This window comes from Rhopalosiphum maidis, chromosome 1 (genome assembly GCF_003676215.2).
Source record: "Rhopalosiphum maidis isolate BTI-1 chromosome 1, ASM367621v3, whole genome shotgun sequence".
NCBI classification, from domain to species: Eukaryota; Metazoa; Arthropoda; class Insecta; order Hemiptera; family Aphididae; genus Rhopalosiphum; species Rhopalosiphum maidis.
In genome coordinates, this window is record NC_040877.1 from 65,577,920 (window position 1) to 65,590,828 (window position 12,909).

Sequence of the window (12,909 nt, forward strand, 5' to 3'; positions counted from 1 at the left end):
CAGTTAAATCATAAACCATAAATCAAAATATACACAAAATAAAACACTTAATTGATAAATAATTATATATTGACTAGTAGAAAATTTTTTTGTCCTGCCTAGTTGTTAGCATACTTTATAAAGAGTTAAAAAGATGACCCTTAGTGGCAGCCTTGAGTCTATCAAGTTTTCACTATTCATTATTTCAATAATAATTAAATTAATTAATAATAAACCTAAATGACTAAATTTGTAATGATTGGTATTTTCAATTTTGACTACGAAAGTACAAGCACGCAGTATGAAACTACAAATATCACAAGACACAAATGGCCAAATGACCCAAATGACAAATGTCAAAAATATGTGTGTTGCATCACACATCATCATGGTCAATAATATTACCATAGAGGGATAGAATATGAATAAATATTATGCTGAATAAAAAGTAAATATTTATTACATACATGGATATACTGTTTGTTGTATACGTGTTATCATTGTAATAACTGACTAATGTCGCTGTTATTTTTATACAAATTCCATAGATAATAAGCAATGAATCATGATTAACTTACAAATCGACTAATGAGTAAATAACTAATGACAAAATCTAAAAACTTCCGAATTTCTTTTCATCATTATTGTTAACATTATTAATTTTAATTAAAATAATAGAATCAAACAAATCATACCATGAGTAAAACGGTAAGAATTTTAATATTATCTTCAACAATAATAAAATTTACCTACAAAACTAATAATATGTATAATATACTATATTTGTACACCCATTTACAAATATATATTCTTTAGTTTATTTAATATATTAATTTAATTTTAATTCATTTACCAACAGGCGTCTTATTCAGATGAACATCTATCTGGTAAGTAAACTGTATATTAATGAATCATAAATGTAGTACAGCTAAGGTATTGACTACAATCTCATTACCTTATTTGGGTCTAATGTGAAACCCGTCCTCATAACTAAAAGAAATTTGTGTGACAAGGTTAAAAAAGAGTGAGTGTCTTTATTTAGTACAACAGACATCATAGTAAAATACTCTAGTATTCTGTCAAGAGTAATTTAAAAATAATACACAATCTTTCAAAAATGTATTCTTATAACTATGATACTGTAAAAGTAATAACTTCAATGGATGGTAATAATTATAAATAATTATATTGTATACTCTATTATACTATTATAAATGGATTTTATTTTTAGAAATGCAAGAAGCATTTCAATTATTTGATATTCGAGGCGATAACAAAATACATATATCACAAATTGGCAATGCTCTACGAGCATTAGGTCAGAACCCAACTGAATCTGATGTCAATAAATTTACTCAACAACACAAAGCAGGTAAAATTTATTTATTTATACTGTATACCTTAAAAATAAAAACATGTTTCAGTTGCCTATATGTTTGCTTTCTTAATACCTATACAAATTTAAGTATAAAGAATGTAAAATATGATCCTTTTTGTACAATTTGAAGTTGAAAGTATATGTGGATTTTTTAACATTATAATTATTTATTAGTAGCTTTCATTAGGGACAATGACCGCCCCTGATTCTTTTTTTTTTTATATTTTAATATTAAACCTATACATGATTAGGTGTATTACAAACAATATTAAAAATTTTTTTAATATTTCGTCTTAAAATTAAAATATGAGGGACGTGCAGAAAGTATGGTTACAACATATTGTGTTAAAAATTGAAAAATTAATATATTTAAATGAAATTTATAAGATAAGTGTTAAAACATGTCATTATTTCTCTACATAATCGCCATTGAGGTCAATACATTTTTGAAGCTTAGGGACCAGTTTTTGTATACTCTCGTCGTTTACCTCCTGCTCCACCTCCTGAAACCAATTTTCGACAGCATTCTGGACCTCCTCGTCATTTGAAAATCATTGTCCACCCAAAAATTCCTTCAATTTATTGAAAAAATGATAATCCAATGGTGCCAGGTCTAGGGAGTAGGGTGGGTCACAATATCCTACCCAAATGAAACAAGCAGGTCCTGAGTGAGACGGGCGGTATGCGGTAAAGCGTTGTCATGAAGGAGTGACACACCACGAGTCAGCATTCCTCTCCTTCTGTCCTTGATTTTTTTTTTCAACTTCTTGAGTGTCTCACAGTATATAGCTGAATTTATGGTGGTTCCTTTAGGCATAAAATCAACCAATAATAACCCTTTCCTGTCCCAAAAAACAGATGCCTATGATCTTTCTCTCTGAAAATTGGACTTTGAATTTTTTGGTTGATGGTGAATGGGTATGGCGCCACTATAGAGATTGCCTTTTTGACTCAGGAGTATAGTGACACACCCACGTTTCATCACCAGTCACAATTGAGTCAAGAAAAGTTTCACCCTCGTTTTCATACCGTTCAAGGAATACAGAGCGTATCTCATATCTACGGTAGGTGGAGCGATTGGAGGACGAACTGTTTGACACGTTTGGCTGCTGTGACGACATTTCGTAACCGACTGAAGCGTTTGATAATTTGTTTTGATTGTTAGAAAATTCTTTACATGACACTGATGACAACTCTGAAAAACAAAATTCCCTTCGTCCTATATAGCCTTTGTAACCTTACTTTCTGGACGTCCTTCGTATTAAATAGACAAAAAAAAAAAAATGAAATTCTTACCTTTAAGTTTATTTTGTTATCACAATCTTATTGTAAAGACATTTTTTTTCACATCTTAAAAAAAATATTCTACATTATAATGGCTGGATGCAGTGGCATACTTAGACCTGAAAAATTGGGGAGGGGGTTATTTCCAAAATCCACCCCGTTAGTATGCCACTGGCTGGATGAATTAAAAATAAATATATATAAGATACTTAAATTGACTACATTTATTTGTTAGTAATACTCTCATTAAAACAAGCTGCGACACAATGAAAATTAGTTCTTTGACACCGAGACATTGGGACATTTTCTAGTATGGTAGGGTAGGGTGTTGAAGATATGCTGGTTGATACATTTTTTAACTTTCCTTAATTACATCACCATTTTAGATTACTATAAACATCTGAAGACTGAAGTAATATTACAATTTTATTTTCTTATAGATGAAAGAATAACATTTGAAGTATTTCTACCAATTTATCAGGCAATTTCAAAAAATCGATCATCTAATACTGCTGAAGATTTCAACGAAGGATTACGCCATTTTGATAAAGATGGCAATGGATATATATCATCTGCAGAACTTCGGCATCTTCTAACAAGTCTAGGTATTTTATTTTTCACATTTAACCATGCAATACAAAAAAATTTAATAAAAATATTTTTGATTAACAAAACAACAAAGTCTAATCATCAAAACTATTAATTTATTTATTGTTATCTATATTTTTATATATGTAACTACAATCTAAGTTAAGACATCCTGAAAATTATTCAACCTTCTCCAAAATGTTTATAGTTTAGTTGAGGTTAATATTGGTTAGGACTTTATAATAATAAATACTAGTCACTTTTGTAATAGTCGTTACACTTAAATATCTATTCTTGTCTTTAAAAGTTTGAAGTTTACGAAGTTGATCATTCTATTTTTACTTCCAAATTGAAGATATACATGTTTGTAGGAGTTGTCTGGATAATTTTTATTAAATTCTGTAATTTTATTTTGAAAATATCTTGTTGTGAGCAGGTGAAAAATTGACAGATGATGAAGTCGAACAATTATTGGCTGGACAAGAAGATTCTCAAGGAAATGTTCTTTATGAAGAATTTATTAACATGGTTATGTCAGGTTAATATATTATATTATTAAATAATTGGAAAAATTCTAATATATTTTTCCACTTTACCAGTATTTAAACATTAACCATTTTTATACATTGAAAATCTATAAATTTATTAATATACTTTTTTTATAATTCCAACACTAACATTGCTATTGTTTGTAAGTTAAATAGTTATTTTGTTATTTGTAATCACATTCCATAAAAACAATAATTTTTCCAATCTAATGAACCAATATGCATTGGTAAAATTGGAATATTTATTTATTTTATATATTTATTGATTTTATTTTTAGGAAATTATTTTTTATTGTGTATGTTTACTAATCAAAATAAATATTAAATTTTAATCATGATCTTGAAATGTCTTATAATTTATTAATAATGATAAATTTAAGTCTGTTTATAATTGACTATAATAAATATTAATTATATTTATATAAAGTATTAATAGGATGTATCCCTAAATCTCTTTAATTATAGTTTTACAAAATTACTCATGAAGAGACAAAAACCTTTGTTAGTTATATTAAAAAAAATTGTTGTGTATGTAAAATATATTGGGTTGGAAAAGTATTCAATAAGTATTTTCAACACTTCTTTGTGCTGGTGAGGTGATCAAAGGTAAGTAAGTCAATCTTACCATAATATTTAAAACTTGCATCAATGATTTTCTTGATAAGAAATAAAAAATACTTTTTTTAACTATTTATGTATTTTTATAACTTCTAAAATAGAAAAAATACATACATTTTATTTATTAAAAACAAATGCAATTAAAAATATTTTATAACTACTACATTTACGCAAAGAGGAATTCTTGACTGATTGTTTCTGCACAAAAATGCGATGGCAGATGAGGTTATTATTATGCATAACAATAATAGTTATCTATTGATGGGTAAATAGTTTGCTGAACAGGATAAAACTTGGTTGCCACCAAGAAGTACTCTTACGTAAATAGTATTTATTTGTACAAGAAAAAACTATCACTTTCTTAAATAAAAAAGTAAAAAAAAAAATAACAAGCAATCGACATATAGATATAAAATTTACAGTTAATACTGTACTAAAGTTATTATTTTTTGTTATATAAATAAATGAATGAAAAATATACTATATATAATATATATTTATATAAAAACAACAAATATTCTTATAAAATAATAAAATACTTTTAAACTGTAATATATTGTAAATATAGTTTTAACTAGATAATTTATTTCTTTATTTTATACTGTTTCTACACTATTAAGTTAAAATGTGCATTCTAATTAATAATATAATAGTAATTAGAAAGTAAACATTACATTTTTGTTTGCAATAAAAAGATCAGTCTTAAGAACTGAGAATGTGAATGCATATATACTTGAACAACAAGTAAGTACTTCACTATTAGTACATTTATATATACAATTAAATTTTATATAAATCAAACTTGTTATTAAATATATAAGTATTCACAGGTTTGTGGCTAAATAATATTTATGTAAGTTGATAGTTAACATTACCCCAAAACAGATGAATATGTTCAGAACTTAATCTAAAAAGCCCCTACCACTTACATCAATAATTATGTTTCAACATTATGAAAAATAATACAATATCTCTTACAACTGATTGAATAAAAAAAAAAAACACTGAACAGTTTGGGTTGAATACAAAAAAAATAATATTTTATATATACTTTTTACTTTTCTTTATGATGTAATATCCAAACATTCCAAACTTATATATTATTTTAAATTTGGACGGTTTTTTTTATTATAATTTTCTAGAGTGAAAATTTTCTCCAAAATGCATGTAATGCTATTAATGGGCAAGATTTAACATTTCTTGTTTGGCAGTTAAGAGGTAGCGTGGCGGATGAATAATTGTAGTTGAATTCCGCCTGTGATTATCTATAATGTTTTAATCTTTTCAAGTAATCTCTCGATAAATTCCTTTAACAAAAAAAAATTAATAACGATCTATTAAAAATTACAATGTTTTTAAATTCCAAATCAATCATAGTAGTACATAGTATAACAGAACATTTTATTATGTAAGTTATATTAAATCAAAAGTAGATTATATAAAGATGAGAAAAAATTATATCAAATCACATAAATTCAATATATTTAAAAATATATTGTAAGTATATAATATAATTAGTATAAATATGTAATACTTATAATAATTATATATCTAAGAACTAAAATCATTTGATAATTTTGTCTACTTATACTTTTTTATAATTGCATAAATAAAACCTATCTAACTAAAACAATAATACTATATAAATATATATATTATATGTAAATATAGTACACTATATAAATATATATATTATATGTATATATAAATGATATAATTGTATATTATACTGTATACTAATTTAAATTTACATACTTTGATATTTTCCTTAGATTTGGCTGATGACAAGAGTTTCTGAAAAATACATTTTGTTCATTTTAAGTAATATTTTTACATAATATTCATAAATGTTTAAAATAATTATTTATTACTTGAAGAAACTGTGTACGCTGACAATCATCATCCATATCTAGTAGATCATCTATATCAACTTCCACTTCACACTCTATTCCTTCAACTGCCGGGTCTCTCTGGAATGAGACATATAAACATTTAATTATTATAAGTTATAATTTATAATATGCAATGTATGTATAGATTATAAAAACTACTTTATACCTTATACCTATCACCTACATTATACTAATTAAAATAATAATTAAGCAACAAAATAATACAAAAAGGATACATATTATATACTTAACAGATCACTGTAATGCAGAGCTGTATAAGATGAGAGTTTAGAGAGTTGTGGTGTCTCTTCACTCAATGAAACATATTTTTACAGTTGGAACATTCACATATTATTGTAATTTTGTAAACACTACAGATTAACTACTAAGAGCCAAGAGACTATTATAAAGGATTTTATATTGTATTTTATTATTTATAAATAGTAAACTTGTGTCGGCATTTTAAAAATACAACCACCAAATGGATAAAATAGGAGAAAAATATAATCTAACCCAAGCAACAACGAGTAATACAGCTAGAATTAATATAAATAAATAAAATTGTTGTTTTTTTTTTAAATTTTTTATTAACATTTGAACTTCAAATTCTTAAAAAAAATACAGTATTTTAAAAATTGCAAAAAATCAATCGGGCTCGTCCGGGATTTGAACCCGGGACCTCTCGCACCCTAAGCGAAAATCATACCCCTAGACCAACGAGCCGCTTCTGCTATAAGAAGTATTATAAGCTTATATAAATATAAAATATCTTATTAGGGATAGTGCTATAACAGCAAAAAATTAATATGATTGCTATTTAATATTATAATATTAGATAGTTACTTAAGTAAAACAAATTTAGGACATAAATACACATTAAATAACTTGGTACAATTTATACAGATATAAAACAATTAATAATTAATTTGATTTATGTTACAACCTAAACCTACAATAATTATGATTTATAAATTTATAGTATGTTATACAACGGTTAACTTAATAAACCATTTTAGGTAGTTAATAATTCATTTTTATATTGAGATTTAAGATGAATCTATAGCCAGTGAAGCTTATAAATAGGCCTTGTAATAAAATAATAATATTATGAACTATGAACAGTAGTCGGTGGATTTACAACTTAATTATTATTCTTTTTGAGAGAGGTGGTGAAAAATAAATTACATTATATATTTATATGTATAAACATAGTTTAATTATAAAATTAAAATCAAATTATATAATTATTATCAAACTTAAAGGTAATAATGTTATCTAGGGCATTTCATAGGCTTTTATTGGTATTTTCATTTTTAAGCAGGTTAAGAGTATTTTAAAGTTTTAATATTTTACATGACCATAACTCACTTAAAAATTAAGATATAAATAAAATCTTGTGAGATGCCCTAGATAATATTCTTACCTTTAAATTTGATAATAGGTAAATTTACTCTAATATAAAAGCAAACATCACTAAATGTGTTTTGCTGAATGAAAATTTGCTATGATCTACATTAGTAAGACAGAGACAACACATGCGAGTATAATGTCTTTTAAGTATGTTTAACCCCCCCCCCCCCAAAAAAAAAACAAATCCTGGGTACGGCACTGTATATATATATATAATAATATAATATATAATATTATATAAAAAAATAAATAGTTTATTATGTTCATATTCGTTTTAAATTTTTATAATTAAAATGACATACCATTGTTCAAACAAAAGTATCTATATCAATTGATATCTTAATGCAGACACGTACACAAAAAAAAATTTCGGGGAGGGGAGGATTACAAAATGTATTTAATAATTTAATTTAGTTTTTCCACCAACTGAAAGTTTGGGGGAGGGGCAAGGGCGTGAAGTTGACAAGTGCCAATTTTATACAAAAAAAAAATATTCCGGAAAAACTTAAGTTATACAAATTCTCAAAATTACGTTGCAAATTAATTGCAAATTCGTGCCTATGTAGCTTAAAGTGAGGGGGAGGAGGAATTTTTTCATATGAAAATCCAGTCTTTCAGATTTTGATAATATTTTAGTAAATTAATGTAAAAACGTTAATCGTATTTTTTTTTAAAAACGTCCTTACTTTAAACTTTTAAGTGTACTGTTAAGTGTCTACAAAGTTGATGCAATGTATTTTATTTATTACGTATCAGAATAAGTATTTTTAACTATTACAACTCTCCTAAATTCAACTAAAATTTAATATCTCGGGTTAGAGACTGGTGTATTTATGTAAAATACGAATTGACCGAGTGCCATGGTTTTTATTGTTATTTATTTTATTTGTATTATTTATATAATTGCTCTTTAAAAATATACTACATATAGTTTAAAATAAGAATATTTAAAACAAGCTAAGATCTAGAAATATTATAAAAATGAGAGGAAAGCATATAAAGTTAAAAAATAGCATAAGATTTTTTTTACTTCGAAATATATATATATTTTTTTAAATATTAACAACAGTTTAAAACTTTCAAGTAGATACGAACCTAGTGAAGTATTGAACCTTTACGTCATATTATACAAAATTATGAACGAAAATAAATTTACGTACCTAATGATTTTAAAAGAAGCATAACTGAACTCTGAAGTAGAATAATTTTCTGAAAACTTAAATATATAAATATGTAATTTCGAATTAGATAATAGGAGTTTTTAAACAATTCATAATTGAACTGCTGATGAACGGAGTGGATATATTTTTTTGTAAAATAAATACAATTTGAATATTTAAATAATTCATATAGTTAATTATCAAGACGTTAGATGCGTATTACAACTTAAACATGACTACTTCGTACTTCGGCACATGACATTGCAATTGAATGTCATTTTTCAGCAAAGGAAAATACTTAAAATATGTGCTAACAATAAAACAAGTATACTTATTGTATAAGTTAATACTACTTTGCTGTATATTAGGTGTCGATTGAATGTCTGGGACCTGGGTCACTATTATAAGTCTGTTAAATTTGAATTCGATAAATATATCAATATACACGAAACGATCTTAAGCGGAAATCGTCTATTAGCCTATATCACCAAGTAATATATTTATTTGATACAGCTATTATTAAAGTAATTTAATTTACATTTAGTAGTTTGAGGTTCTTTTCAAATTTTTAAAACTATTAAAAATATTTTTACCGAAAGGTCAAATTAATTTTTTTCGAACATTTAAAATTAGGTTATAGACAATTTTTACGACATTGGATATTCACCCATGAAATAAGTATTTCTCTCCAAACAGTTTTTGAAATTGTGTTTTAATTAAAAAAAATAACTGCAGATACATGATACAATTGACAAAATGTTTCGACTCTTTTGAGTTATTAATAGATTTGAATTTTTTCCAGGTTTTTCTTCTTTATAAATGTTAATAAAAAATATTTACTGGGTAAAAATGCTTGAAAACTTAATAAAAGATCTCTCATAAAGCTGTTTTTACATATATCTAAAAGTAATTAAAATGTATAGGCACAATTTAATTTTATAAGCATTTGAAGTTAAAAAATGTTTGATAAAATTTCTCAAAATCACAAACATTTGTACAGATTATAGATAAAGATTGTTATGCAGTTGAAAATATACAATTTTTATAGCTAAGATTTGATAATTTAATACAGAGTTTTTCATAAATATTTCATGTATTGCAACCAAAAAATCTAAAAAATATATTAACATCGTTGTTATTTTAAGTTCAGATATGTACTAGATTATACATTTAATATATAAACAACGATATTCATTATTTTGTTACAGTTCAAAAACATTATTAGTGAGGACATAAAAATGTAAAGATACCTACTAATTATTATTATATTTTCAAATGTAATGTTTTAAGTAAAAATAAAGTCATCAACGCTGTAATTTAATAGTAAAATATACTTAGTGACATTGGAATATCATATAATTCAAATTTGACACATCCATTATAATTATATAATTATCTATTCAGCACCTAATGTAGGTACAGCAGAACAGTACCTACGTTTTTATTTTTGAAAGTTAACAAATTTATGACATTGAAAAAAATTATATACATCCAATCGATAAGTCATTTCGTAATCAATGGCGCCAGATACGTTAAAAACATGACAATACTTTATACTATATTATTATACAGATACAAAAGAAAAGTAAAATAATTGTACCTATACAATAACAAAAGAATATAGTAGACAAGTTACGTAATGTAATCTAAAAGGAAATATGAAAATGACTTATTGAATTTATGAATGGTTATAACTTATAAGTTATATTATATATTATGACGCGTATAAGCTAAGTATTCAATATTGATTTTGAAGTAGGTTAGGTACTTATTGAAGGTATATTAAAACATAGACTGGAAAAAATCCTACATTCCTACCTTTTAAATTAAGTTAAACTCAAAATTAATTAATTTGCATTATTTACTTTCTATATAAGTAGGTAGCTAGTATAAATTTAGTAAAGAAAAATTGATGTTACACAATAAACATAAGGAGTGTATCGCATAATCATAACTTTATCCTCTAATTTCTTAGTATAGGATTTAGATTAAAAAGTAATTTTATGAGTTTATCGAAAAAATTATATGTGTTTTGACTTTTTATAAATAATAATAATCATATTTTAAAATGTTTTTAATAGTTAGATACCTAATTAAATTCCGTAATTAATAAAAATTAAATAATAATAAGATAAAAATCTCTCTGTAAACTGTGCATAAATTTAAATATATTATAAACATGTTTTAATTTTTTATGACTTTACAATGTTATAATATATTGTTTAACTATCATTGATAAGAAAGAAATGTTTTTCATAAACAAGCTAATCTATATTTATCTTAAAAACTAATATATTAATAACTAATACATCTATCAACTTTTAACTTGTAATAATAATAATATAGATTGCTGATAGAATAATTAATAAATAATGATACGCAATTTATTTTGTTTACAACATGGGTTATTACAATTTACGAACTATATGAATAACTGGTTTTAGTCTGAGTCCAGTCAATAATATTTAGGAATTTTCAGAGGTCAGTCAACCATAATAATGAGTCATAAATTAAAAATAATCACTTAATATTAATCATACGTTCATAAAATAAATATTCATGAAATACATTTGTATTTTGCTGATTTTTGTTTAAACAATCATTCAAAAAGCGTTTTATTAATTATTATTTCACACAGAAATTTAAAATAAATTTTAACACGGATTAAAAAGCGAAGTATAAACATAATATAGTAGAGAAAGCTATTATTATATATTGTTATGCTTCTATGATTCAGAAGAACAAAAGATAAACGAAAAGTAATTGCTTCTGAACAATACAATTATCAAAATAACAATTTAAATTATATATATATATATATATAAAGTTGTATTTTAATTTTTAAGGCTAATAACTAATAACGATAATTTTATCGTAATAATACAATTTTTAAAATCTCTAAAATAATAAAATTATATACAGCATTGATTATACTAATTATAGGTACCTATAAATAGTATAAATACAACTAATATAATACTCGCACACGTCTTTTAAAATATGATGAATATTTAATGAATTCGAGAAAGTAAAAATTAAAACATCAATGAAATTGTTTATTTTACAAATTAATTTTTTCAAAAAAATTAAATATCTATAGGTATTTAAAATCATTTTCAATTTTTTTTATTGATATTTTTTTATATCATAATAATCAATAATAAATAATAGTTTAGGTATATTATATAATTAATATATTAATTTATAGATGTAGGTTAAGTATATTATTTTTAAATAAACGATGATTTGTATATTACAAGAACCCATCACCAAACCTAATTATAGAAGAAAGAACATTTATAAGCAATTAACATTTGTTAAGAATTGTATTATTCAGGTACCAACAGAAAAAATAATTTAACAATTAGCATGTACTTTATATCTATTTATTGTCAAATTAGAATTGAATTCAATGAACTACCTAACAAATGATTAAAATTAAAAGTAATAACTATGAACTATTGAAGTATGATATCAGTAAAAAAATAGATATTCAATAATTGTTACTAGGGGTATATAAACAAATAATTGATTATTGCTTACTTTGGGTAAATCATAGAGTTTTTGCAATTCTTCTAACAACCACATTTCGACTGCTAAACGTTTTCTGATTAAGCTCATTTGATGGGCACCATACTTGGCTGTTAAAAATTTTTCTCTTTTTTCTTTTACTTCTACTTTTTCAGTGAAATTGACATGTAAACCAGACTTTGCTGGGCTTCTATTACCCGAAACAGGCGCTAGAAGGTTTTGCAGAACTACTAGTGTATGTTGAGGCCAAACTACACTCCATATTGACTAAGAAAATATAATTTAAATTTAAAACGCTGAATTTGTATTAAAAAGTAAATGACTAGATAATTAAGAACAATTATTGACAAATGTAACAATGAATTTGACGTAGAACAATAAAAAAATAATCCAATTCTATTAAATATAACAAATAAAAAAAATGTAGTAAAATACGAACAATTTTAAAAATGTAACAATAAATATATTATTTTTATGAATTTACAAAAAATTCAATTACACATAGCCGCGTTATCAGACTA

The 12,909-nt window shown here is 24.4% G+C and overlaps 2 protein-coding genes and 1 non-coding gene across 4 annotated transcripts; 1 reads left to right on the plus strand and 2 right to left on the minus strand.

The window, feature by feature from the left end:
• Nucleotides 1–528: 528 nt before the first annotated feature.
• Nucleotides 529–4,115, plus strand: LOC113560468 (myosin-2 essential light chain-like). 2 transcript variants are annotated; one of them, XM_026966353.1, is made up of 5 exons: nucleotides 529–687; nucleotides 839–866; nucleotides 1,211–1,351; nucleotides 3,082–3,246; nucleotides 3,666–4,115. In XM_026966353.1, the coding sequence occupies exons 1-5, from the start codon at nucleotides 676–678 to the stop codon at nucleotides 3,770–3,772; spliced, it is 453 nt and encodes a 150-aa protein (XP_026822154.1). In that variant the 5' UTR covers nucleotides 529–675; the 3' UTR covers nucleotides 3,773–4,115. The 2 variants fall into 2 exon arrangements, with proteins under 2 accessions (XP_026822154.1, XP_026822153.1); XM_026966352.1 differs by lacking the exons at nucleotides 529–687; nucleotides 839–866 and adding an exon at nucleotides 949–1,145.
• An 886-nt stretch (nucleotides 4,116–5,001) lies between these two features.
• On the minus strand, nucleotides 5,002–12,905 carry LOC113561301 (protein phosphatase 1 regulatory subunit 14C). The gene is given in 5 exon segments (XM_026967638.1): nucleotides 5,002–5,702; nucleotides 6,151–6,189; nucleotides 6,267–6,365; nucleotides 12,401–12,592; nucleotides 12,594–12,905. Coding segments are annotated over 5 exon segments (429 nt in total). The 5' UTR covers nucleotides 12,651–12,905; the 3' UTR covers nucleotides 5,002–5,660.
• Nucleotides 6,939–7,010, minus strand: Trnap-agg. Its single transcript has one exon. It is a non-coding gene; the product is annotated as a tRNA-Pro (tRNA).
• Nucleotides 12,906–12,909: the final 4 nt, after the last annotated feature.

Coding starts and splice junctions, on each gene's coding strand:
- LOC113560468 (XM_026966352.1), top strand. CDS start 1,097: ATGTATTCTTATAACTATGATACTGTAAAAGTAATAACTTCAATGGAT. Junction 1,352..3,081: donor TACTCAACAACACAAAGCAG/GTAAAATTTATT, acceptor ATTTTCTTATAG/ATGAAAGAATAACATTTGAA. Junction 3,247..3,665: donor GCATCTTCTAACAAGTCTAG/GTATTTTATTTT, acceptor TGTTGTGAGCAG/GTGAAAAATTGACAGATGAT.